This window comes from Phaseolus vulgaris, chromosome 8 (assembly GCF_000499845.2).
Source record: "Phaseolus vulgaris cultivar G19833 chromosome 8, P. vulgaris v2.0, whole genome shotgun sequence".
Taxonomy (NCBI): domain Eukaryota; kingdom Viridiplantae; phylum Streptophyta; class Magnoliopsida; order Fabales; family Fabaceae; genus Phaseolus; species Phaseolus vulgaris.
Window position 1 is genome coordinate 15,255,139 of NC_023752.2, and position 27,234 is coordinate 15,282,372.

At 42.9% G+C, this 27,234-nt stretch overlaps 1 protein-coding gene across 1 annotated transcript; it reads right to left on the minus strand.

Annotated features, from left to right (window-relative positions):
* Positions 1–730: 730 nt before the first annotated feature.
* On the minus strand, positions 731–3,246 carry LOC137824637 (protein transport protein sec31-like). The gene is made up of 2 exons (XM_068630302.1): positions 2,901–3,246; positions 731–2,136 (listed from the first exon to the last, which is right to left on the minus strand). The coding sequence occupies exons 1-2, from the start codon at positions 3,244–3,246 to the stop codon at positions 731–733; spliced, it is 1,752 nt and encodes a 583-aa protein (XP_068486403.1).
* Between the last annotated feature and the right edge of the window lie 23,988 nt (positions 3,247–27,234).

Consider the following 27,234-nt stretch of genomic DNA (forward strand, 5'->3'; position numbering starts at 1 on the left):
ACGAGTTCAGGTACGGCGTGAAGGGTGGAAGAAGATAAAGGATGACCGAGGTAGGTTCGAAGAGAACACCTCACTATCCAGATCATTGTTCTAAAACTCAGGGAGGTAGAGAAGGATCCGAAAGGCACCTTTACCCCCAGATGAGGGAACAATGATCAAGTTACGCAAAGAAGAAAGGTAACGTCGCCAAAACCCTATGGCGTGAAGGTTGAGACAGTGAAGGGGTTGTACGGCGAGTGCCAGATCAGAAGAGTTCCAGGCGATGACAGAGGTAGGGGGCACTTCACTTGGCAGATCAGGTAAACTGTATTTCAATACCAGTTTGAGTTAAAACCTGCTGCCTAGTAAGTGATTTTATGTTAAGGTTTGTTGCCTTAAGTTCACAAGTTTTATTGAATGCCATCGCCGAAGAGTTGATAGTTGCTCAAATTTACTTTGAGTTGACAGTTTGCTAAGTTTGTTACAAGGTTAACAATTTGCTCGAGTTTAAAGCAGCATGTGAAGGGTTAAGTTCAAGTATTGCTAAGTTAATGCAGTTGAGTAAGTTCCACCGGTTATGTTAGTTAACCCCACAACAAATAGAGGCAAAAGCATACAAGGTGAATAGAAAGACGATATTCAGGCAATGAGAATTATATAAGCAGTGTCAATTCAAGTCTATACACAGATAGTTATTACAAACAAAAGATAAATAACAAGTTTTCGAAGAAGAGGTGATGGGGAAAGGCAGTTAGTCTTCAGAAGGTACAATCTTCCCATCCACCACTTCATTGCAGATCGACAACATAGAAAAGTCGAGCTCAGGGTATTGGCATGCCATTTGCTCTAGAGCAGCTTCAAACCTAGAAGTGAGGACTTGAGCAGCACTCTGCTCAAGCTCATGTATTTGCTTCTTCAGCTCTTCCTTTTCCTCATGAGTTTGAGTGAGTTCTTCAGTAGCTCTTTTGCTCTCGTCCCGAGTTTGGGCCAGCTCTGCAGCAATCTTTTTAGCTTCCTCACAAGCTTGGGAGAGCTCAGCGAGAGCCTTATCTCTGTCTGCCTCGACCTTCCCCAAGAGGACCTCCCTATCTGTTGATCTCTTCTCAATTCTTTCCACCTTGGAAGCCTCAGCTTTTCGTTCAGCCTCCAAATCTGCCACCTTGACCCTAAGTGGGACTAGCTTGCTCTCCAAGTCAATTTTCTCTTGGAGTTGGAGGTGCAGATTTTGGCGCAGATAGGAGGCTTCCTTGCGCGTGTTCCTTAGCTCGGCGTCCAGTGCATCCTCCAGCATTGAGTGTTCCATTTCAGTCATCAGCAGGTTGCAAGTGAGCTTCTCCGCCTCAGCCCTTATCATGAGATTTGACTCCTTGAGCTCGGAGTTTTCCTCTTGAAGCTTCTTGAGTGAATCCTTCACAGCTCTTGATACAAGCGAAGGGAGATCTTCCGCCATGGTCTTTAGTTGAGCTGTGAAGGGTCCCAAGGTCTCTTCAAAGGGATCTGGGAGGTTTGAGGCTGGTGCTGGAGGCACTGGTGGAGTTTGATGTTCGTTTTCACCACCACCCTCTTGAGCTTGAACAACAAGGGGGGCTTCCAGGCGTGGAGGCGAGGCCGGAACTTCCGCTATAGGCGTTGGAGAAATTTGAGCACCCTCATCTTCTCCTAATACAGCCCCAGCGATGGATGTGGTGGAAGGGGGACCCTCTCCAACAGATACAAACGGTGTAAAGGCGCTTGGAGGTTCCTCTGCATAATTAGGGCTGCCACTCTCAATCACTATGGGCACGGCGGCCGGTGGTGCCGTTTGGACTGGTTCTAACGAGGCTGGAGGCGGTGGCGGTGTTGGTGTTGGGAGTGTAGGTGGTGTGGAGATAGCTATCCTTTTCCTCTTGGTAACAAGACCATCCTCGGTGGCTTTGTCGTCATCTTCTTCCTCTGACACCACCTGAGGAGTCTTCCTCTTTGGCCTTCTCAGCACCAGTTTTTTTCTTTCCGGGGCGGGTAGTACCCCGGAAGAAGTTGGACCTTGAGGAGGAGTCTTGCCTTGAGCAGCGGCGATCTCCACAACTGAGTTGGGCACAGTTTGGGAGCTCGCCGCGAGTTTGTGGGATCGGGTGATCGCCCTCAATTCCGCCAGTTTTCCTTTTCCCAACATGTTGTCTGCACAAGGTAAAAAAATAGATGAGTAACCAAAGTAGAAGCAGAACATGCAGGTATATACATATAGAGATAACATAAGTAAATAGCACATGGATGAATGGTCAAGGCCAATACAGAATAATGGAGTGCCAAAGATAGAATGGTAACAATGCTAAGTCAGTTTTAACGCGAAGTGAGAGCTTTGGTATTGGGAAAGGGGCTAACCTATGTACATTTCGAGTTGGTCCTCAAGGAATTCAAAGAAGATTATCTGAGCAGTGGGGAGGGTGATGTTGGCAGAAGCCACACTCTTCCAGAAGGACAAAGGTCTTTGTCCAGCTCCCCCATGTTGTCAGGACTTCTTGGGCTCCTAAAGTTGTCTTTGGAGTCCTTGTGCCCCTTGTTTACCCAATACAAGGGGAAGCCATCAAGCAGTGAAGGGTCTTGATCGTTCTGGCACACCTTGACGAACTTCCCCTTCCAGTCTTTGTAGGATTGCTGGAAGATGGAGAGGATTGACCTCCCAGCAATCCCGTTCAGGCTGACCCAGGGGCGATCTCCAGGATTCTTTGCCTCGAACAAAAAGAGGAAGACATCCACCGAAGCCGGTAGCCCCAAGTGCGCGCAAAGGATTTGGAACGCCCTCACGAATGCCCAGCTGTTGGGATGGAGCTGAGCAGGGGCGATGTTGAGCTCGGTAAGCAGCTCCCTCTCGAAGCGAGTGAAAGGAAACCTAAGTTTCACTTTCTTGAACAGTGTGGCGTAGATGAAGCAGAACAACTCGCCGTTGCTCCTCTTATCGTCCACATAGATTGGTTCTCCAGGGAGGCAAGGCAGCACTGTCACTTTGCTATCGTGCTCCTTGTGAAACGAAAGAATCGGTGAGGCCCAAGGGTAGAGCTCTTTGTAGTCTTGTGAAGGAAGGGAGACTCCCCCGGCCTGTGGTGGAGTTGCTTGGGTAGGATTGGCATGGGATGAGGCAGGCCTCTCAGCCTGAGAGGAAGGAGCACTAGAGGCTCGTGGGGGGTTGCGTGTTGGTGGACGGTTTGTCCTAGTGGTAACCCTACGAGTATTGGGAGGAGGGTTTCGTGATGAGGAAGGAGGGTTAGCGGTGGACTTTGTCTGAGCCATCGCAGGAACTGCAAAGGAAAGAAAAGGGAGGAAATGAGGATAGCAAAAGAATGACTCGATCGAAGACGAAAAAGACAGAACGAACGAGTGAGAGTACGCTGGGGAAGACGCTATCAAGAACGAAGCTCTAAGTTACGAGAAAAAAGAGAAACAACCCACAACGTATGCTCCAGACAGTTAATGGATGAGGCAAACCGATTAAAATGCAGCAAATATCAGTTGAAGGAGTAAAAAAGTTACCTTTTGATGATCGGATGAGTGTTGAAAGAAGTTGAAGATTGAGGGAGACGTAGTGATGAGAATCAACTAAAGGTGGCTTTTTATAATGAAGAACAAGATCATTCGCCTTCACATTTAAAGTTTTTCTTGTTAATCTTTGCAAAAGATAAAGCCCAAGCCCGAGCCCAAGAAGGCCAAAGCCCACAAAAGCCCAAAGACCATCCCATGAAGGGCAAAGCCAAGTTTTAAATAAATATTGTTTAGAAAGGTGCTTAGAGGGAAACATTAGAAACCTCTATTGTTAAAGCATCTTTTAGTCTTTAGTTAAGAGTCTTAGGGGGGGTGTGTTAGTAGATAGGTGTAGGAGTAAATAAGGAGGTGCCAAAGTGAGAGAAGGGATCACACCTTCCTCATGCTTTGTTTAGGCGCAAATTCTAGAAGCTTTTTAGGAGGGAGTTTTTTTGAATTTGTGTAGCTTACTTTTCAGCACCTTAGGCTATAAATAGAGGTGCTCTCTTTGTAAAAATTCAGATTGGAATTAATCTAAGAAAACTCCACTCAAATTTTGAGTGAACTTTGGAGAGCTTTTGGAGCCTTCTTCTCTAGTCTTATCTTGATGGATCATTGGAGTCCTCAAGTGGCGGCATCACTCTCATCTAGGAGCATTCCACACTTCTAGTGGCGAGATCATCCAACATTCTTCCATCTTCATGAGCAGTCTCTTCTCCTTCCTTTCTTCTCTTTCAATTGTTCATGTTGTCTTGTGTTCTAGAGTTTTTTGGTTCGGTTTTTCTGTTTTTCCAGCACCTATGTTCTGTTCTTGCCTTTTAATTTCAATTCTGTTCGGTTCCTTTTAGTTTCTCCTCTTTTTTGGTTCAATTTGACTAAAATTGGTTCATCCAAATGAGTTTGGGATTTGGTACTAGTTTTTGGTGAGTTCTTGTCTTAGAACAAATGATCCAACTCTAAGAAAAGTGCCTCTATAATGTCCAACTCAAGGTGATTCCTAAGAAGGTCAAGAACCTTTCTCTATATGGCTAGTGGAATCACATCACGTAGGTTTCGTAGTTCGCAGAGAGAGCGTTCAGAATGATTGAAGATGAAGAAAGATAATGAAACAGTGAATAGCGCAAAGGGTTTAAGGGTTTCAAACGTTGTAGGAAGCGTAAACGACAGTGAACAATGGCCGTTGATGAGTCCACGTGTCGAACGATCGAAGGAGTTGGTGAAATGTCAAGTCAGTGAACAGTTTTAGCGCCAACGCGCAAAGCCACGTAAGCCGCCGGATGTAAACCTCTTTAGTCTCCTCGATGAACAAGTCGCAGCTCGAGACTGGGGGGCTTGTGTACCGACCAGGTCATCGGGTGTGATGACGTGTCTTGCACGGGCTCGGGTGGGGCGTGCTCAGTGGAACACGTAGGCTAGAAAAGATGAATGGTTCAGAAGTGGGCATAGTCGCCGATCGCTGAATTGGCGTTCTCCGATCTCTAGTGTGCGTAACTGGCGGTCACCAGAGTTACGTCACAGTAATAAGAAAGGTAGGAGATCGGGTGGTTTACACGCCGCCACAAGGAGCACATCGCCGGATCTCCCAGTAAACTTAGTTAAAGCTGTTGAAGGCTCAGAAGGGTAATTTCAAGCGTGTAAGTTCAGTAAGACGATTGTTGCACCAGCATGGGGCCTGAAGGTCGAGTGGGTTGGGGGGAACACCTTGCTCATCAGCGACAGGGTTCCCAGAGTGGACATTCGTTGGTGGCAAGGTTTCCCCAGCTAGAACATGCACGGGGCAGCAATAAGAAAGGTGCCGCTTGCGACGAGCGGTATCACAGAGATGATGCACTTTGTTGCATCCGATACTCGCCTTGTCAGGTGGTGTTTCACAGCGCATTGTGCGCTAACTTGCTCCTTGAGTAGAAGACTTAGCTGTGCGGCTGGTTACTACACAAAAATAACGTTCAAGTTGCCCCAATCCAGATGACGACACGTGTAGGGTTGGATGTCACCAGTTACTCCAACCTAGATGATGACACGTGTAGGGTTGGGTGCAATAGAGAAATGACGCTCAAGTTGTCCTAGCTCAGATGACGACACGTGTAGGGTTGGGCGCTACTTGCTATCCCAACCCAGATGGCGACACGTGTAGGGCTGGATGCGAGCCACGCGTCCAAAAGCATAACGGCCTGGAGAAAGAAGAAACCTAGCTATAAAGGTAACCTTAACAGAATTTGCAGAGGTACGTTTTTCATACGGCTCATTCTGCTAGGGTTGTGTGCCTTTAGTACGGTCCTACAGAGCATTTTTTCTCTTAGTTTTTTGGGTGTTCTTGTCACTGACTTGAGCGTCGGAGCGCCACCGGCCGCAGAGGCGCCACTGTGTGTTTTTCAGGTTCTCAGAGAGGCTATCTGCTGTGTGGACTTGGAGGGCACGTGGTGACAAGCTGGTGAGGAAGACTATGACAAGGCAACGCTCTTGCACTAAGTCAACCGGCAGGATCAAGACCAAAGAGGAAGACTCCTCAGGTGGTGTCGGAAGAAGAAGACGACGATGAAGCCACCGAGGATGGTCTCATCACCAAGAGAAAAAGGGTAACCACCTCCACACCACCTGCACTTCCAACACCAACACCGCCATCACCTCCAGCTCCGTTAGAACCAGTCCAAGCATCACCACTAGCCGCCGCGCCCATAGTGATCGAAAGTAGCAGCCCGAATTATGCAGAGGACCCTCCAAGCGCCTCTACACTGTTTGTATCTGTCGTAGAGGGTCCTCCTTCCACCACATCCATTGCTGGGGCCGCATTAGGAGAAGATGAGGGTGCTCTGGCGTTGCCAATACCTATAAAAGAAATGCCAGCCTCACCACCACGCCTGGAAGCCCCCCTTGCTGTACAAACTCAAGAGGGTGGCGGTGAAAGCCAACATCAAACTCCACCAGCACCTCCAGCATCAGCCTCAAACCTCCCAGATCCCTTTAAGGAGACCTTGGGACCCTTCGCAGCTCAACTGAAGACCATGGTGGAAGATCTCCCTTTGCTTGTATCAAGAGCTGTGAAGGATTCACTCAAGAAAATCCAAGAGGAAAACTTCGAGCTCAAGGAGTCAAATCTCATGATAAGGGCTGAGGCTGAAAAGCTCACTTGCATCTACTGATGAATGAGATGGAACGTTCAAGGCTGGAGGATGCGCTGGACGCTGAGCTAAGGAATACACGCAAGGAAGCCTCTGATCTGTGCCAAAAACTGCACATCCTACTCCAAGAGAAAATTGACTTGGAGAGCAAGTGGGCCCCATTTAGGGTCAAGGTGGCAGATTTGGAGGCTGCACGAAAGGCTGAAGCTTCCAGGGTGGAGAGAAGGCTCTCGCTGAGCTCTCCCAAGCTCGTGAGGAAGCCACAAAGGTTGCTGCAGAGCTTGCCCAAGCTCGGGGTGAGAGTAAGAAAGCTACTGAAGAACTTGCTCGAGCTCATGAGGAGAAGGAAGGACTGAAAAACCAAATACATGAGCTCGAGCAGAGTGTTGCTCAAATCCTCACCTCTGGGTTCGAAGCTGCTCTGGAGCAAATGTCATGCCAATATCCTGAGCTCGACCTTTCCATGTTGTCGATCTCCAACAAAGTGGTGGATGGGAAGATTGTGCCTTCTGAAGACTAACTGCCTTTCCCCATCACCTCTTCGTTGAAAACCTTTTGTTTGTAATGACCAATCTGTGTATAAACTTCAATTGGTACTGTTTATATAACTTCTATTGTTTGAACATTGTCTTTCTATTTCACCTTATACGCCTTAGGGTTTTGGCGATGTTACCCTCTTTTGCATAACTTGATCATTGTTCCCTCATCTGGGGGTAGAGGCGCCTTTCGGATCCTTCTCTACCTCCCTGAGTTTTAGAACAATGATCTGGATAGTGAGGTGTTCTCTGCGAACCTATCTCAGCTATCCTTTAACTTCTTCCACCCTTCACGCCGTACCTGAACTCGTTCAAGACGAGAAGGATTTTATCTATCTTCGCACCGCCCGCAGGCGTGTAAGCTTTATCTAATCTTACTGGGTCAATATTGATGTTTCACTTAAAGGGGAAAAGCCATTTTCCATCAACCTTCCCTTCCTGCTGTTTAAGGTCATGAACACCCCTAACCTTTTAGTTTCATCTTGCCTGAACTCACTCTAAGGTGAGAAGGACTTTCTCCGGTGCCTCAACTTGCCCAGGGTGTACATCTCCTCCCCCCTGGATGCACTGAGGACTTTTAATCTTGCCTCAATCTGCTTATGCAAAGAGGTCTTTCAATCTGTTCTTGCCTGCACTCGCTCAAAGGCGAGGAAGACTTCTTCTCTTTCTCGCCTGCACTCGCTCAAGGGCGAGGAGGACTTCTTCTCTCTCCTCAAGACGCACGAGAGCGTTGAGGGCTTTTCACATTACTGGTGCCTCCGATCGCCGAAAGACGATGATGTCTTTAAAACTTTTAACTATTGCCGCCGATCCCCGAAAAATGATAAGGACTTTAAAACTTGACTAGAAAGCATGCAATATAACTTTACTGTTACCTTAGATCACGTACAAGTGGTAAGGTCTTTTTTCTAAAAACTTTCAAAACAATAAGCATGCAATCTTAGAAACTTTAAACTTGAAAACTCTTCTTTATTGGGTGGCCTCATTAAAAACCCTCCTTAGGGAAAAAAGAGTGCCCCTTGAAACTGTTTTAACAAAAACTATTTAAATCTCTTCATGTTCGTCTTTACTTACAAGGCTTTAACTGTAATACAATTTGAGATGTGTGGCGTTCCAAGTGCGAGGAATCGCCCCTCCTTCTAACGTCTCTAAGCAGTAGGCGCCGTTCCCGAGCACCTCGGTTGTTCTGAACGGTCCCGTCCACTTAGGCGATAACTTGTTCTCCATCTCGTACTGATAGGCCTTCCTCATCACCAGGTCGCCAATTCTAAACTGCCTTGGCATTACCTTAGAGTTATACCTTTGCTCAATCCTTCTCTTTACCGCTTCGGCCTTTACTCTCGCCTCCTCCCTGACCTCATCCAGCAAATCCAGATTCATTCTTCTTTCTTCGTTCGAGTCTTCCGCCACAAAGTTCTGGAATCTCGGCGAGCTTTCCTAGATTTCGACTGGAATCATCGCATCACATCCATAAACCAGGCTAAACGGGGTCTCGTGGGTTCCTGATTGCTCAGTGGTATGGTACGCCCAAACTATGCGGGGTACCTCTTCAGCCCACGATCCCTTAGCTTTCTCTAGTCTTCTCTTTAAACCTCTCAGCAACACCCGATTGGCAGACTCCACTTGGCCATTCGTCTGTGGGTGCTCGACGAATGCAAACACCTGTTGTATTCCCACCTCTTCACACAGCTTTTTCAAAAGGTGACTTGCAAACTGAGTCCCATTGTCTGACACCAGGCGTTTAGGCACACCAAACCGGCACACGATGTTCTTCCATACAAAGCTCTCGATCTTGTGTGCGGTGATCTGGACCACTAGCTCCGCTTCAATCCACTTGGTGAAGTATTCAATCGCCACTACCAAGTACTTCATCTACCTGACCGCCAATGGGAAGGGCCCCAGAATGTCAATTCCCCAAGTATGAAACGGCCAGGGGCTGTAAATTGACTTCAGCTCTTCTGGGGGTGCCTTGTGCCAATCGGCGTGCTGCTGGCATTGCTTGCAACATTGAGCATACTTCTTGCAATCTTCCCTCATCGTTGGCCAATAATAACCTGAACGGAGAGCTCTTGCAGCCAAAGCTCGACCCCCGATGTGACTCCCACATATACCCTCATGGAGCTCGGCCATAATTCTTGTACATTTTTCTCCGTGCACACATACTAGGAGTGGGTGTGTAAACCCAAACCTGAACGGCTCGCCATCGATCAAGGTGAACTTGCTAGAGTTCTTCTTTATCTTCCTAGCCTCCGTTGGATCCAGCGGGAGAACGCCATCTGCCAGGCAGCGCTGGTATTGCGTTATCCACGTGTCTGGCCTATGCGTAGCGCAAACCTGCACTATGTTCACCCTTTCCCCTAGACATGCCCTTATCCTTGGCGTTCTCAAGGTCTCCTGGGTCAAGGACCTGTGACTCCTCGCCACTCTCTCCGTCAACTTACTTATCTGAAGAACCTCGTGATCTGCTACAAACGCTCTAGGTGTCTTCAGAGTTTCTTGAATAACGGTCCTCTGCCTACCCCCCTTGCCCGAACTGGCGAGCTTGGCTAGCAAGTCAGCTCGGGCATTTTGCTCCCTGGGTACATGCACCACCTCAAACAAGGCAAAGGAATCCTTCAACTCCTGCACATACTCCAAGTAAGCCGCCATCTGTGGGTCCTTGGCCTGGAACTCGCCTGTTACTTGCCCCTGACCAACAACGAGTCACTCTTAGCCACCAATACCTTAGCTCCCATCTCCTTAGCCAACAAGATACCTGCAATCAACGCCTCATATTCTTCTTGATTGTTGCTGGCTTTGAAGGCAAATCTCAGGGATTGTTCTATCAGCACGCCGTTGGGCCCTTCCAGAACGACTCCAACACCGTTGCCCTGCTGGTTAGACGATCCATCTACCAAAAGCACCCAACGAAAATCATCCCCCTCAACTTGTGCTGCCTCTGAAGAAAGCTCGACCACAAAATCAGCGAAAATCTGCCCCTTGATCGGTCCTCGGGGTTCATAGTTGATGTTGAACTCCGACAGCTCCACTGCCCACTTCACCATCCTCCCAGCTACATCAGGCTTCTTTAAAACTTTCTGGATAGGCAAGTCGGTCATCACCAGCACCGCAAAGCTTTGAAAATTGTGGCGTAACCTCGTCGCCGAGAATACAACTTCCAGCGCGGCTTTCTCCAAGGCCTGATACCTTACTTCTAGGCCTTGTAACACCTTGCTAACGAAATAAATAGGTTTCTGGGTCTGATCTTTATCTTGGGCGAGCACCGCACTCACCGCCCTCTCAGTTACAGCAAAATACAACCTGAGAGGCGTTCCCACCAAAGGCTTGCACAGAACCGGCGGGCTCGCCAGATACTCCTTAAGCTTCAATAAAGCTTCTTCACACTCCTTCGTCCAGATAAACCTATTGTTTCGCTTTAAACATTGTTAATACGGATGGCCTTTCTCACCACTAGCTGACACAAAACGAGATTGGGCGGCCATCCGACCTATAAGCTGCTGCACCTCCTTCACAGTAGCCGGGCTTCTCATCGCCAAGACGGCAGCACACTTATCAGGATTTGCTTCAATTCCTCTCTCAGTCAAGAGGAAACCCAGGAACTTCCTCGCCTCCACACCAAAAATGCACTTCTCAGGATTTAGCTTCAATTTATACTTGGCAATCGTGGTAAACAACTCCTCAAGATCTGAGATGTGCTTGCTCTTTTCTAGTAAAGTCATGACCATATCATCAACGTACGCTTGTACATTCCTCCCCAGCATCGGCGCAAGTACCTTATCCATCAGCCTTTGGTATGTGGCCCCCACATTCTTCAGCCCGAAGGGCATCACTTTGTAGCAGTAGCACGATCTCTCAGTCATGAAGGCGGTCTTCTCTTCATCCATAGGATGCATCTTAAACTGGTTGTACCCCGAGAAGGCGTCCAGAAAGCTCAACAACTTGCACCCTGTTGCACTGTCGACCAGGGCATCTATACTTGGCGAAGGGTACGAGTCCTTCGGACAAGCCTTGTTTGGATCCGTGAAGTCGATGCACATGCGCCACTTCCCGTTGCTCTTCTTTACCAGCACGACATTAGCTAACCACTCAGGGTACTGGACCTCCCTGATATGGCCCGCGGCGAGGAGCTTCTGCGTTTCATCCCTAATCGCCTGTCTTCTATCCTCATTGAACTTTCTTCTTCTCTGTCGTACTGGTCTGACCTGAGGGTCCATCGCTAGGTGATGACACAAGAAATCGGGATCGATTCCCGGCATGTCTGAAGCAGACCATGCAAAAGCGTCCAGATGCCTTTCTATCACCTTGGCGATCTGGTCTTGTGTCTCACCTTCCAAAGATCTCCCCAACTTGAAGACCTTACCCCCGATCTCCCTCTCAAGCCACTCTTCGACGGGTTTGGGCCTGGTTTCACTGGCGATCACCGCCCTGGCGATTCCCGACTCCCTAGCCTCCTCTGGGCGGTTTCTCGCTTCTCCCTCCCGACCGGCGTTCTCTCCCCCCGCCTCGGCATCCATCATGACCTCGTCACTTTCGGTGATCACCTCCATCGCCGTATCAACAACCCGCCCCTCTACTGGCCTGGGCTCCACATCGGGAGGCGGCATTGTTGTGATGTAGCTTACCAACCTCTTAGTCTTGAGGCTATTTTCGTAACACTTCTTTGCCTCCTTCTGGTCCGACCTTATGGTGATCACCACTCCCTCCATTGCGACAACTTAACTTTCATGTGCCTCATTGAGGGTACAGCTCCTATCCTGTTGAGGGTCGGCCTTCCCAACAGAATGTTATACGCCGAGGGGGCATTCACGACGAGGTACTTGATCTTCTCCGTTCTCGAGGCCGCCTCGTCCGTGAATGTAGTTCTCAACTCAATGTACCCCCTGACCTCCACCCGGTCGCCAGAAAACCCATACAAGCATCCTCCATAGGGCCTTAGCTGGTCAAGGGGTAGTTGCAGCTTGCTGAAAGTCGGCCAGAACATGACATATGCCGAGCTTCCTTGATCCACCAGCACCCGGTGAACCTTCCTTCCCGCCGTGACTAGCGAGATAACTATGGGATCGTTGTCATGAGGCACAACGTCCCTGAGGTCCTCCTTGATGAACGTAATGTCCACATCCGGCGAGTGATCTTCAAACGTTTCTACTGCCATCACAGACCTTGCATATTTCTTCCTCTGTGATGCAGTACATCCACCCCCTGAAAAACCTCCAGCTATGGTGTGGATCTCGCCGTCAGTGGGCACCTCATGCTGCTGGCCTTCACTGCTCGCCGGCTGGGAGCTCGACGCTTGCCCCGTTCTGTTGTCCAGCAGGTAATCCTTCAAAAAACCGCACTTGACCAATTCGTCGAGTTGGTAACCCAAGGCCAAGCACGAATCAAGGGAGTGACCAAAACTTTTGTGGAATTCGCACCATATATCCGGTTTTGGTCCCAACACCTTGTCTGAAACTTTCTCAGGCACTTTAAGCCTGGCAGCTATGTTGGGGATGGCGATCAGGTCTGCCAATCCCATGACGAACTCGTACCTCGGGGGGCGGTTGAACTCTCTAGGGCGCCCTGACCCTCTCCCCTTGTTTTTCTTTGGATCGTAAGGATGGCGAGTCCTTTGATCTTTCTTGGCCGCTGCCGTCTCTAACACCCTCTGCGGCTGAATTCTAGTTTGGGCCCGTGGCTTAGTAGGAGCCACGTTCCCTCTCTTTTCTGCAACCTCGCTCTCAGCGGTGATGTGAGCCACAGCACGTCGCCGGATTTCAGCAAACGTGGCGGGGTGGCTCCTGATCAGCGACTCGCAGAAAGGTCCAGGCAGCACGCCCTTTTTGAAGGCGTGCACAAACATCTCCTCATCTTTGCCAGGCAGGCGGACTATCTGTGCTCCAAACCTATTCAGATTGTCCCTGAGGGACTCTCCCTAATGCTGCCTTACGTCGAACAAGTCATAAGACACCATAGGTGGCGCCTTGTTCACGATGTACTGGTCGACGAAAAGCTTAGAGAACTGCTGGAAATTGGTTATGTGGCCTGTATGCAGGCTGACAAACCATTCCAGTGTTGTTCCATGGAGTGTGCTCATGAACATCTTACAGTAAACTGCATCTGAGCCCCTGACAGCATCATCTGCGTATGAAACGCGGTGAGATGCGCTTCAGGATCCTCCACGCCGGTGAAAGAGGCTTTCACAACCACTATGCTCGCAGGGACCACCGTGTCCATGATCGCCTGAGCAAACGGCATCGGAAAAACACGCGGTGGTGACGACGATGCAACTTCTTCATCGGTTGTGCGTCCTCTCTGCTCGTGAAGAGCTTGACGCAACTCCTCATTAACCTTGCTGAGCTCTTCGTTTCTGGCCTGAGATGCGACCAGGTCTTCGTGCATCTTCGCTTGCTCAGCGCGCGACGCCTCCACATTCTCTTGCAACGTGCGCATCATCTCCATCATTTGCGCCATGGTTACGACGCTCTCTTCAACAGTTGGCACAACGGGATTTGGACGCGTACTTCTCATCTTTCGCATGAAATATCAACAGATCAAACTCCAACGACCAGAACCTTCACCACCGGAACGACTGATCCAGCAATCAATCAGTCAGAACTTCTCTAACTTCGAAAAACTTCCAAGAAAACAACCGCGACAGCAAACGATCGATTCGGATATTCAAACTTCCACAGAAACTCGCGATCTCAACACGAACTTCCTACTTCTCCACTACAACCCCCGATTCACCGATTGAAACTTAAATGAACGGTGGAACCCTTGATTCACCGATTGAAAACTCAAACGAACGGTGAAAAACTTCAGAAAATGGTTGCACCAGCACACAACCACACAAGAACTGCAGAAACTTCAAGAAACTCACGCTGTGGATGGGAAACACGTTTTACACGGCCCCACGGTGGGCGCCTGATGATCCAGCCGGTTGACTTGAGTGCAAGAGTCTTGCCACGTCAAAGATCTCTCCTTTGGATAAGCTTCGCTCCACGTTAGCTTTTGCTCTTCACGTCTTAATTCCTCGCAAGAACCTGAAGAAAACAAAGTGGCGCCACTGCGGCCGATTGCGCTCCGACGCTCAAGTCAGTGGAAGAATCACCAAAAACTCAGAGAGAATATCTCAACTCAAGGAACCATGCGTAGTGAATGTAGTGTACTAAAAGTATTCTGAAAGCGTACCTCAAAAGTCTGTTAAGTGTTCCTTATATACCTGAGCCTTTTCTCTCTCCTGACGGTTACGCCTCCAGACACGTGGCTCACATCTAGCTGTACACGTGTCACCATCTGGAGCTTCCACAACTTGAGCGTTACTTCTACTCTTTTCGCCATTCGACTAAGTTATCCATACAGGGAGTAACTTGGTGCACAGCTTTCCTTGGAGCGCGACCCCCTTAAGTGGAGAGTACTGGGTGCCACCACGTACACCATCTCTGTAGTCTAGCCTGCCGCCATTACGATCTGCCTCACTTGCACACCATGCATGTTCTGGGAAACTGTTCCCTCGACTCGACCTCTGGCTAGGGTGTGATCATCTGATAACCTCATCCTCCGCTGCTACGTGACAAACATATCACTCGTCTTCCATACTTGTACCTCTTGAAAACCTTAAATAAGCTTTCCTGATCGTTCGGCGATGTGCCCCTTTCGGCGGTGTGTAAACCACCCGATCTCCTAGCATTCCCCGGCAATCTCTAACCACCTGATCTCCTAGTACTCACATACGGCGACTGTGACGCAACTCTGGTGACCGCCGGTTACGCACACTAGAGATCGGAGAACTCCAATTCAGCGATCGACGATTATTCTGACTTGCCGATTTACTTCCCTTTTGTCGGTCAGGTGTCCCGTTCAACACACCTATATTATCGCTTGCTGCCATGTCATCACACCCGATGACCTGATCGGTACAAAACTCAATTTACCTAAGAATAAAACGATTACCAGAATGCAAGCAAGGAGTGGTAAACATGTTTTTGCTTTTATTGCCATCTTTATTTTATTCTATCACTATATCTCACCCAATATCAAACTCAAACAGTAAATGAAGAAAAAAAGAGCAACTTTTTTATGTGTATTAAAATTCTTCTAAAAACTATTCATATATATAATGAAAAATTATTGTTGTTGATAACAATATTAATACAATCTTCAATGTATTCATATCAATTACCCTTTATGATGGCATTTTCATGAAGTTCTTCTTGAATCAATGTAGAGTATGGGGCGGAAGCAATGAATGAAGTGAGCAAGATCCTCCTAAGAGTGGTGTTGATCTTGAAGGTGCATGAAGTGTATGAAGCTAGGGAGGTTCGGCCAACCCAAGGAGAGGTGAAGGAGATGAAGTTTAGAGCCTAGAATTCTAGGGAGAAGCAAAGCTTGGCACAAAATGGCAGCATAACTTTACTCACAATAAACTTGAAAATACAAGGTGTAGGCTCCTCCTTTTATAGGCTAAGGAGGACCATAATGCAACCCTAATGCTAGCCAAATGAAATGTAAATGTGAAGCACATGGGTGCACATGGCACATGGGTACACAAATGAGCACATGGGGAGGGGTGTGTCTAGTTTTTATGTTCACCCCCTCCATGGGCTTTCTAGACCGGCCTTGGTAAATTTAGAGGTTTTTTTAGAAACTCTAAGTTTACCTAGGTTGGTGTTTTAGGTGCCAAAATTAATTCTAAGAAAATTACAAATAGAGTTCCTATGCTAATTTTGACAAGAAATTAAAGTCTACTCTACACTAGAGTTTATGGCATTTGAACATGTAAAAGAACGTCTTCTTGGATCCTCTTGGCCATAACTCTATGGTTGGCCCAAATCTACCCTTTGGTGGGCTTGCATGTGGGCTTGTGCTTAGGCCTCTTCCATCATCCCCTCCCTCTTGAAAATGATTTGTCCTCAAATTCATTGCTTCTTCTTCTTCATGGCTAGGGGATGGTTGTGGCTGGATGGTGTCCATCATCTCCTCCTTCTTTGAGAAGATGTATCCTCAGATCTTCAGACTTGATCTCGAATAGCAGCCTCTTGCTTCGCCAAAGCTTGTCCTCCTGGGTCAAACGTCCACCTATAGAAATAATCAAATAAGGCATAGGTGTTAGTTTGCAAATTAATTTTACTAGGTTGCCATTTTTGTTTTTCTTTTGGTTTTGGCAACCTTGGACAAAGTTTCTCTTTTAATGGTTGTGTGTGGTCTCTAATCATCTTATGTATTTTAAAAGGTTCATTTGTGGTTACTTTCTCTTTAGGCATAAATCCTATAGAAGATGGTAACAACTTAAAAGGAGAAAGATGATTGAACCCACACATAACTTTAAAAGTAGAAATATATGTAGTTTTGTGGACTACTTTATGGTATGTTTGCTCACCTCTAGAGTTGTGTGTGCACTTCATGTTTATTCTAGGCATAGTAGAAAGAGCTAGATTTTCAAATATATTTTGACCATGCGTTTGAGGATGATAAGAATTTAAAGTGTGCAATTTAGTTGCAAGTTTTCCAAAGGAAATCCTCAAATCATGGTTTGCGAAATTTGGAACTCTATTCAACACTATGCTTGAAGATAAACCATGAAGATGTATGACTTCTCTAGAGAAGAGTTTATCCATAACCATGAAGATTGAATCACAACCTTTTGTTGTCCTAGGGAGTTTTAATATGAAATTTATATCTTCCCAAGGATCATTTGCAAAAGGTGAAGGAGTATAGAGTTCATGAGACATTGCCTTGGGTGTAGTTTGAAAACAAGAATTGTACCTAAGGTAATGTCTTTGAACTTCTTTTCTCATGGGGGACAAAAGTTTTCCTTTTAAAAGCTCTAGAGTTTTATCAACTCTAATTTGTCCCATGAGTTCTCCTTCATGAAGACTCTTTCTCTTATGTGTAAGGATAGTCTCGTTGTGACAACCATTGTTTATAAGGATTTGTACACTTTGCAATGGTTGTCTCAATAAGACATGACAAGTTTCTTTAGGCCCTACTTCACATAAAAATTTGTTTTTGTAGATGCTTATAAAAAACTTGACATTCACTTGGTGATATCCTAGCACATATGAGAAATAATCTATTTCATTTTTATCTATGCAAGCTTCTTTTAAAGACTCTTCTTTTTCACTTAGGCTTGCAAGTGTTCCTTTACAAAAGGTAAGGCTTTGAGGTTGTTCAGCAAGACACATATTTTCAAAGGTATTTTTAAATCTTTAGTCTTGTTGAATGACCTTGTGGGAAGGAACACTCTTCTCCCATGCCTTTTGTTTTTCAAGGGTCTTCTCATGCTTTTCTTTTTCTTCTTTTTCTTTAGCTTCCCTTTCGACTTCCCCTCTCTTCTTTTGTATTTTTCTTTCCTTTCTTTCTTTATGGGAAGCAAACAATTTTTCTACCCTCATTTCCCAATCTAGGCAAGCTTCTATATTTTCTTTTCCATGGAAATGGGGTTGTTCTACCCTAACCTCTCTTGGGTTTTCTTGTTCTTTTCTATCTCTTCTATGTCTTCTAGGGGGTGCTTGATAATAATCATTTACTCTAATGCTTCCCTCCCCAAAAGAATCATGATCTTTAGAGATATATGCATGAGAAGGTAATTTTTTTAGAATGTGAGACTTCTCATCCTTTGCTTTAGTCAAAACATTAAGTTTAGTCTCACTCTCCAATTGTCTATATGCAATTGATTGCACAGTTTGTGAAACTTCTTTCAAAAGAGTTTTTAAAGATTTTAATTCACTTCCAATAGACTTTGTAGAATGAGAAGAAGAAGACATGGCTAAAGCTTTGTGTATACAAGTATTTTACCTTGAGAAAACTTAGGAAAGTCAAAGAAGGTAGTTTTCCAGGTAAGGGAGGTGAGTCACAAAGGACTACTTAAATACCAAGCCTTTGCCTTAGCAAAAAACTATCCCCCAATGTCTTCACACAAAGCTTTCTCTTAGTAAACTACTTAGAACACAATTAAGTTGAGAAATCAATTTTTTTTTTTCAATGCAAGAAAACAATGTATGCTAACTAATTAACAAGGCTAGTCGGTTTAGCACAAAAATTAAACAAAATTAAACATGCAAAGCGTTTCTACTAAAGCAATAGAATAGCAAATTCAAACAAGTAACAATTACTAAACAAGAATGCTATACTATTCGGCCCTAGGTGAGGCTTCTTGGACACTTAGAGCCCTTGAAGACACACTCACCGTCTAAAACGTAATTAAAAGGTAATTAACAATAAACCAAGTTGCAAAGGAAATAAGAGAACTCCCTTTGTTGATCCTTTTTTTTTTTTTTTGGTTAGTGCACTTCCTTGTTGTCTTTGCTTGTTGATCTTCCAAGTGTTTGTAGTGTTTTTCAAGAATGCTTGTTTCGGCTTTGGCCTTGTCTTCTCCTTAGAATGATGGTCTTTAATTCTCCAATTTCCAGCACCTAGCAAAGGGCTAAACCTTAACCAAATCAAGTTCCCATTCACATAAGCACCAAAGAAGAATTAAATTCCAGCACCCAAATTAGAGGTCAAAGAACAAAAGCAAGAAACAAATTTAATTGAAAAAAACAGTACTACCAAAAGGATTTAGATTGTGACAACTAGAAAGAGAGTCAAGTAATTAAAGCAAACAAATAAAGTTACTCAATTAAAAGTTGGCACACAAAAGAATTCCTAAAGAAAAGCACTAAATTAGATGACCAAATAAATAAAAAAAACAGCACCACTGGAAAATGTTGTGGGCCAGAAAACGTGTTTGTTCCCCGATTTATGCTGATCTGTATTTTTAGAATTTGGCTCTGAAATTTGTTATGGAATCCTATCACAAATTGCACAAGAACTTGTTCAAGATCAAATGAACAAGAGTGCTTCGGTTGGATCTTCCACAAAGCACACCAAGAACAAAATTAAAATGTAAAAAACAGCAAGACAAGTAAGGAAAGTAAATGACAATATGAAATAAAGAAGAACTAAAATTTAAAAGACAAGGAGCTACTCATCTTGAAGAACCAAAGCTCTGATACCAAATGATGGCATTTTCATGAAGTTCTTCTTGAATCAATGTAGAGTATGGGGCGGAAGCAATGAATGAGAGTGAGCAAGATCCTCCTAAGAGTGGTGTTGATCTTGAAGGTGCATGAAGTGTATGAAGCTAGGGAGGTTCGGCCAACCCAAGGAGAGGTGAAGGAGATGAAGTTTAGAGCCTAGAATTCTAGGGAGAAGCAAAGCTTGGCACAAAATGGCAGCATAACTTTACTCACAATAAACTTGAAAATACAAGGTGTAGGCTCCTCCTTTTATAGGCTAAGGAGGACCATAATGCAACCCTAATGCTAGCCAAATGAAATGTAAATGTGAAGCACATGGGTGCACAAATGAGCACATGGGGAGGGGTGTGTCTAGTTTTTATGTTCACCCCCTCCATGGGCTTTCTAGACCGGCCTTGGTAAATTTAGAGATTTTTTTAGAAACTCTAAGTTTACCTAGGTTGGTGTTTTAGGTGCCAAAATTAATTCTAAGAAAATTACAAATAAAGTTCCTATGCTAATTTTGACAAGAAATTAAAGTCTACTCTACACTAGAGTTTATGGCATTTGAACATGTAAAAGAACGTCTTCTTGGATCCTCTTGGCCATAACTCTATGGTTGGCCCAAATCTACCCTTTGGTGGGCTTGCATGTGGGCTTATGCTTAGGCCTCTTCCATCACTTTATTTTAGAAACAAACTAAACCAAAAATAGTAATACAAACTGCTCACCACCATATTTGCATCACATTTTTATATTTTAAAATCATAATAAGAAAGAATCTATTTTTAATCAGTTTAAGATTATTATAATCATAATTATTATTTTTCAATCAACAGATATAATTTTATACCATGATTCATCAATAATTTTTTTTTCCAAAATTAAATATTTCACCTATTAATATTTAAAAAATCACATTAATTTAAGAAATGTTTTAATTTCTCATATTTATATTTTTTAAATTATTTGAAAATAAAAGAGAGTAATAAGTTTTTATTTGAATCAAAATTTGATAGATATAGTTTTCACCCTAATTCCGTTCATCAATCTATCATGGTTTAAGATAATCTTTATGAATCGAATTAACTAAACTATTGCACCTGCTAAAAAAAATAAAACCAAGAAAACATCTGGATAGTGATTAAAAATAATTAAACATCTAGATAGGAAAAAAATGGTTATAACATAATTTAAAATTAATTAAACTCATCAAACGAAGTGTCCAAATATTTTGTTTATTGACAAAGAATAAAATAAATTAAGAGGGACACTTTAAGAGTATCTCAACCCTTATACAAGAACCACCTTTCACAAAAAAAGTCAGAGGCAACCAAATATACAAAACACGGGCAGAAAGAAAAGCAAAGTTGCCAATGTTGCTACCAAATTATTCAAAAAAAATTGAAAAAAAAACATTTTTGACAACAGGCATAAAAACCTGCACAAACCCGTGTGCTTGGCAATATTACCCTGGTTGCACTTAGGTTGGATCTGCAACATCCAAAATGGAGGCCAACACTTCTACTTACAGGCAAGAGTTGGCGTTTTGGATAATGCTCACGACATCCAAGATTCCAATCATAGACATTTCTCAAGAAGCTCTTCCAATTATCAAAGTCATGAAGAGGAAACCGAATGGAGGAGACAACATCATCATCATCATCATCATCATGGAGATAGGCATCACCATGAAGCCAAGCCTTATCTTCCATTTGTAAAGTTACCTAGCTTTAGTGGAGATAGTGATCCTAATGTGTATTTAGGTTGGGAGGCTAAATATGAACAAATTTTTTATGTGCATGAGGTCAAAGATGACTAAAAGGTGAAATTAGCCTCTCTAGAATTCATAGACTATGCCATGCAATGGTGGCATAAACTTGTAATGGAAAATGGTGTAAACAAGAGACAACCCGTGGTCTCTTGGGAGGACTTAAAAGAATGTATGTGCGCGAGGTTTGTTCCTCCTCCTTATAGGAATGATCACTTGTTGAAGTTTCAAAGGCTTCATCAAGGGCATAGGACGGTAGATGAATACTTTCAAGATTTAGAAACAACTTTCAAGATTGAGAAGTCTCTTCCGAAGTTTGGCATAACCCATATCCAGAGGAGCTAACTACCACTCTCTTCTACTTAAGCTACTAGGAGTGGGCATTTTATCCAAAAGGACTCTTCATGCAGTAGTCAAAGCATTGGTAAATGCTTTAACCTGCCACAACTGTTTGAAGAAGCCATCAAAATTGTAATTAGCTTTACTTTCCAAGCACTCATACGTGGATTTAACCAAGAACAGACATAAAGGGTCCTTACCCTATACACAAAAGTCTTCTTCCTCCATATTTAGAGAGCCTAAAGTAATACACCTGAGCAATTTTTGTTCTTGAGCAATTATGAAGTGTTCGAATTGTTGGGTCTATTAGTGTCTAAGTTCAAAAGGGGGGTTGAATTGAGCTTTTAAAATTTTTCACAAACAAAAATTGTTTTCCAGTAATCCTGAGAAAAAGAACAGATTGATTCTAAAAAGAGCAAATTTATTTTCTGATTACTTTTTCAAATCCAGAACCTTAATAAGATTAGCTTGAGATTAAAATATAGTTTTTCCAGAACAATGTAGGCTCTTTTACTACAACAAGATTTACACCCAGAATTTCAACTCTAAATCTTTAACAAGTGCTCTTGAAGAGAATATGAATCTTGAAAAGAGTTAGTTTAAAGATTTAATACTCTCTTTAAACAACCAACACACAAATTTAGATATTTGCAAATTACAAAGAACTTATTCAGGATCTTTGAAGAACAATATGACCAAGCCGAGAAAGAACAAATTTAATTTTGATTCAACAGATTTATTTTTTGGAAAATTATCAAATTATGCAGAAAACGAGTGCAGGGTTTGAGAATAAAGATGGACACATAGTTTATTCTGGTTCACTCATCAAGAGCTACATCTAGTCTCACCTCACACCAAGGTGGAATCCACTAATCAATACAAAACCAATTACAAGACCTTGTGGTTCTTGGACTCCTAAAGAACAAGGCATACACAATGCTGAAAAACTCTATTTCAGTAGCAAGAACACTCCATGAAACCCTATCAAGAAATGTCTATACAACCACCTTTACACAAGAAAGAACAAGGAAAGAAAGCACTTGAAAAGAAGATGCAAGAAACATAAAACAACACTTTTCTGCAGTTTAGCAATGACAAAACCTCAACTCTTGACCAAGGTACACAATGAACAAGCACACTTGAATTCTTTGAGAGAACCTTTCATGAAAACATTCAAAGCTTTTGTTTCTCAATGAAAACACTTTTATCTGTGTTCAAAAACGTGATCACTCAATTTTTCATGTGAGATGTGTCTCTCTTTATATAGAAACCAATTCATAACAATTTTCCAAAAAATAGTTGAAAGTTGTTATAAAAAAAACAAGTTGAAGTTAAAATAAATGGATTGTTTTTATGAAATACACAAGATGATTTTAAAATCACTTCCAACTCATCTTAACAGAAATAACGGACTGCAAAAACTCTTTGGTGCCCTAACAAAATTTTAAAAACCATTAACCAGTTCATAAATAAATATATTGTTTTAAAAATCAACAAATTTAATTTTGTGCAATAACCTGATTTTGAGAAAACTTAAGGTAGTTGATAAAAGAGTTTTGAAAAACTTTTTCTGCTTGATCTTACCACCTTGGTTAAGGATATGAAGTAGGTTACGAAGCAAAAGGCCACTTTAAACTCACTCTAACCTACTATGACCACTAATAACATCACCACTAACTTCATATCAAATAATACAATTTTCTACATCAAACACACACACTAAGACTTGCTGAGAAGAAGCTTCATCCATTTTTAACACAAATATGATTGCACATAGAGAAAGGAACATGGTGGACTCAGTCATGCATCATGTTCCCATAAATGGACTAAGTTCATACTAATAAGAAAGATAAAGAGCATATTAATAGTTATGAGGTAATATTGAAATGAATGAAAAAAATACAAAGGTATCAATATTTTTTATCAATAAAAAATAAATAAAATTACAAGTGGAGTATTAGATGTATGTAATTTAATTTCATATTACTTTAAATGGATAAATTATTTTATTGTATTTTAGAATTTGGTGTACATGGAGAGTTCAAATTTTTTTAATGAAATCTTTAATCATATTCATGATTTTTGAAAATTTCAAAAAATAGTATATGACAAATACAAATTCTAACTAAATTTTGTGCATATGACATTTGTGAAGATAGTTTATTTGGTCCATACGATTTTAATAAGTAGAAAAAAATTTAACTGTGTATAATAAATTTGACACACACTATATGAAAATTATTAAATAAAAATAAATTTTAGGGATAAAAAGTAGTTAGTTGTTATATGTACCATATTAGATACTATTTTAGAGACTTAATTAGTTTCTATTACTGATAAATAAATTTTAAATTGATATTTAATTAGCTATAAAAGTTCTAACTACCAACCTCATAATCTAAATAACTGGTAGCTAATTAGATACAAATTTAAATATCAATAACTTTTTTAGTTTCTAAAATAATATACACTACAAAAAAAATCACTTTTAGCGACCACCAAATTCGGTCGCTAAAATCACTATAATCGGTCGCTAATCATATCTGCGACCGAAACAGTCACCAAATAAAGATGGAAGCGAAAATCCTGGTCGCAAAGCCGTTAGCGACCGAATTATAAAGTGGTCACTACTTTGCAACCGAAATTTCGATGGCTAAATCGGTCGCAGAGAATTTGGTCACCAAAATTTAGAAACTAAATTAGCAACCGAAAATTCGGTTGCTAAATTTGTCGCAGATAAATTTAGTCACCAAAATTCGAAAACCAAATTAGCAACCGAAATTTCGGTGACTAAATCGGTCGCAGAAAATTTGGTCACAGAAATTCAAAATCCAAATTAGCTACCCAAATTTCGGTGGCTGAATTAGAAGGTGATAGCGACCACCATTTTTGGTCGCTAAAAAGAAATCTTTTGGTGACTATTTTGGTGACTAAATGGAGACTTCTACAGCGACGGATTTAATTTCGGTGGCTAAATAGCCACCAAATCAATTTCGGTGGCTATTTTTATTTGTATTATTAATACCTATTTAAAATGGTATTTTGACCATTTTATAAAAAAATTCAGACCTGCTTATAAAGATACTCAAAATTCAATCAAGCTAAATTGTAATGAACTTCAAATACATAGTTTAAGAAGAAGTTGTGCTCAAATTAAAGGTAAATCATACTACACAACTAAAACTGTTGAAAACTAGTTAAAAGAGTCAAATCTATGATATAATTCAACATATAACTAATCTTCTTCTGAACTGTCATCTCTACTCTGGTCTCCTTTATGATGTCCACTGGTAGTAGGATCTGAAGAGCCTGATGCGGGATTATTCATTTGAATGTGTTGTAGGATGAGTTGCATCTTCTCATCTTGTTTGCGCATGCGTTCACTTTGCTCTTCATGAGTTTTCATCAATAGCTCCATCTTTTCTTCAAGTGTCCGCTCCTTGACACGTTTTGTCATAAGTTCATCATTTAGCTTTTGAATAATCTCACGCATTCTTCTATTTGATGGACTACTGGAGCTTGACTTGCAACAGAGTGAGCACTTGTTGAACTATTAAACCTTTTGCTCAATACACCAAGACCATAGACATTCCCTTTTTTATTTCCACTTCCAACAACATCAATGTATGTTTCATTGTCATCAATAGAGGCAACATGAGAGTTTTGCGAAGATGCGCTTTCAAGCATTTGCTGTTGTTGGGCTTCTTCTCGACGTTTCTTATATTTCTCCTGAAAATGAAGTCAAATTGATTATTGCGAAGAAAACATATAGTAAAAATTAAACTATAACAAATTTTAAACATAGCGTAAGGTCGCGAGTCTTGTCATTGACCCATTCTCCAGTCTTCAATTTCTTTGTTCTCTCTACAACCTCCCAATCAGTTGGTTGTCGTTCAAGCTCTTTAGTCTACATAAATTCAATAAAAAGATATAATAGATTGTATTTAAATTAAATATAGAAAGAGAAGAAATATAATAATATTACCATTTTCTCAAAGTGAGTTGCGGTAGATGATCCTGCCTGTTGACCAGAACGTGGGAACTTGCCTCATCAAACTTGGATCGACGTGTACACCGCTTCAACCTCCGTCCTTCGTCACGATCCACCTCGAGAACCTGCAAAAGAACAGAGCGGCGCCGCTGCGGCCGATCGCACTCCAACGCCCAAGTCAGTGACTGAACCACCAAATACTTCAAGAGCAAACACTCAAGAACTCTCAAGGAACCTGCAATGTTCTCTCTCACAGTATGCTAAAGAACTCGCAAGCATAAAGAGTACAATCTGAACGTGCGTACCTTAAAAGTTCGTTGGGAAACCCTTAAATACCTGGTCACTTTCTCTCTCCTGGCAGTTACAGACCTGGACACGTGGCTCGCATCCAGTCGTACACGTGCCATCATCTGGAGCCTCCTTGACTTGGGCGCTGCTTCTGACTCTCTTTTGGCTAAGTTACTTATGCATGGTACTGCCCAGTGCATAGCTAACTTGGGAGCGCGATCTCTACTAGAATTGGCGAGTTAGGGTGCCTTCGTACACCTTCCCGGTGGTCTCGCCGGCCGCCTTCATAATCTGCACCACCTTCATCTTCGGCGATGTGCTTGCTCCGACGATCTCTGATCACTTAGTCGCCTGGTTTACATCTAGCGACTTCATCTTCAACTGGGTGATCGCCGGTTCTGGTATGCTGGAGGTCGGAGCACGCCAACTTAATAACTGGCGACTATACGAGCCCCCCGACTTCCTTCCCTTCTGCAAATCTGGCGTCTCGTCAACACGCCTACACTGTAGCTTGATGCCACGTCATCACTTCCGACTACCAGGGCGGTACACAAGCCCCCCAGTCTTAAGCGAAGACTTGTCCAGCGAAAAGACTAAAAGAGTCACGTCAATACCGATCTACGTGGCACTGGCGCAGAATTTCAAGCGGTTGTACTTTCTGCTTCTCTGACGCTCCACCAAACCCCTCACCCATCGCTCGACACGTGGCTTCATCAACGGTTACCTTCAGTTAACGTTTGCGCTTCCCAAACCCATTTCGAAAAACTTAAACCCATTTCGCTGCACTGTTCTCTCACTTTCTTCGTATTCTCAGACGCTCCAACTCTCTTCTGCAAAAAAGCTCTCAACGTTCTTCGACTTCCCGAATCACCAACTCCTTTCATCACTCTTCCGATCATAAAAAGGTACTTCCTTTCCTTCTTCTGCTGGTTTTTCCTGCATTTTAACCGATTCGCATCATCCTTTAACTGTCTGGTGCATACGTTGTGGGCTGTTTTTGCTATTTCTCCTTCTTCGTAACTTAGGGCTTCGTCTTCGTTACAACGAACCTTCGTTCGTTGGTTTTTTTCACCCTTCTTTCATGATCGAGTCAGCCTCTGCGAACCCTGATCATTTTTCCTTTTCTTCTTCCTTTGCAGCTTCAACAATGACTCGCTCAAAGACATCATCTACTATATCTAAATTTTACATTTCAACAGTTTCAATCTCAAACAGTTTCAATCTCAAACAGTTTCAATCTCAAACAGTTTCAATCTCAAACAGTTTCAATCTCAAACAGTTTCAATCTCAAACAGTTTCAATCTCAAACAGTTTCAATCTCAAACAGTTTCAATCTCAAAAAGTTTCAATCTCAAAAAGTTTCAATCTCAAACAGTTTCAATCTCAAACAGTTTCAATCTCAAACAGTTTCAATCTCAAACAGTTTCAATCTCAAACAGTTTCAATCTCAAACAGTTTCAATCTCAAACAGTTTCAATCTCAAACAGTTTCAACAAAATCCTGCAAGCAAAAACAATTGAAATTGGTGACCACGTCACCTCCAAATCCAGAATCTTAATAAGACTAACTTCCCTTACCTGAACTTTAGCTGATCAAATCTACCAAAAACCTAAAGGTAATTAACCTGCACCACAAAGTTCTAATCAAAATCTAACTATATAACTAGGACCTTGAGTTAACAGAGATTAACCCATACAAAATCTAAGATTAACCCGTACAAAATCTAATAAGATCAAAA

Bases quoted from the DNA above. Each gene is read 5' to 3' on its own strand.
- LOC137824637 (XM_068630302.1), bottom strand. From the start codon at position 3,246: ATGGCTCAGACAAAGTCCACCGCTAACCCTCCTTCCTCATCACGAAAC. The intron at 2,137-2,900 runs GCGAGTTGTTCT...TACCTTGTGCAG, and splicing joins GGACGATAAGAGGAGCAACG to ACAACATGTTGGGAAAAGGA.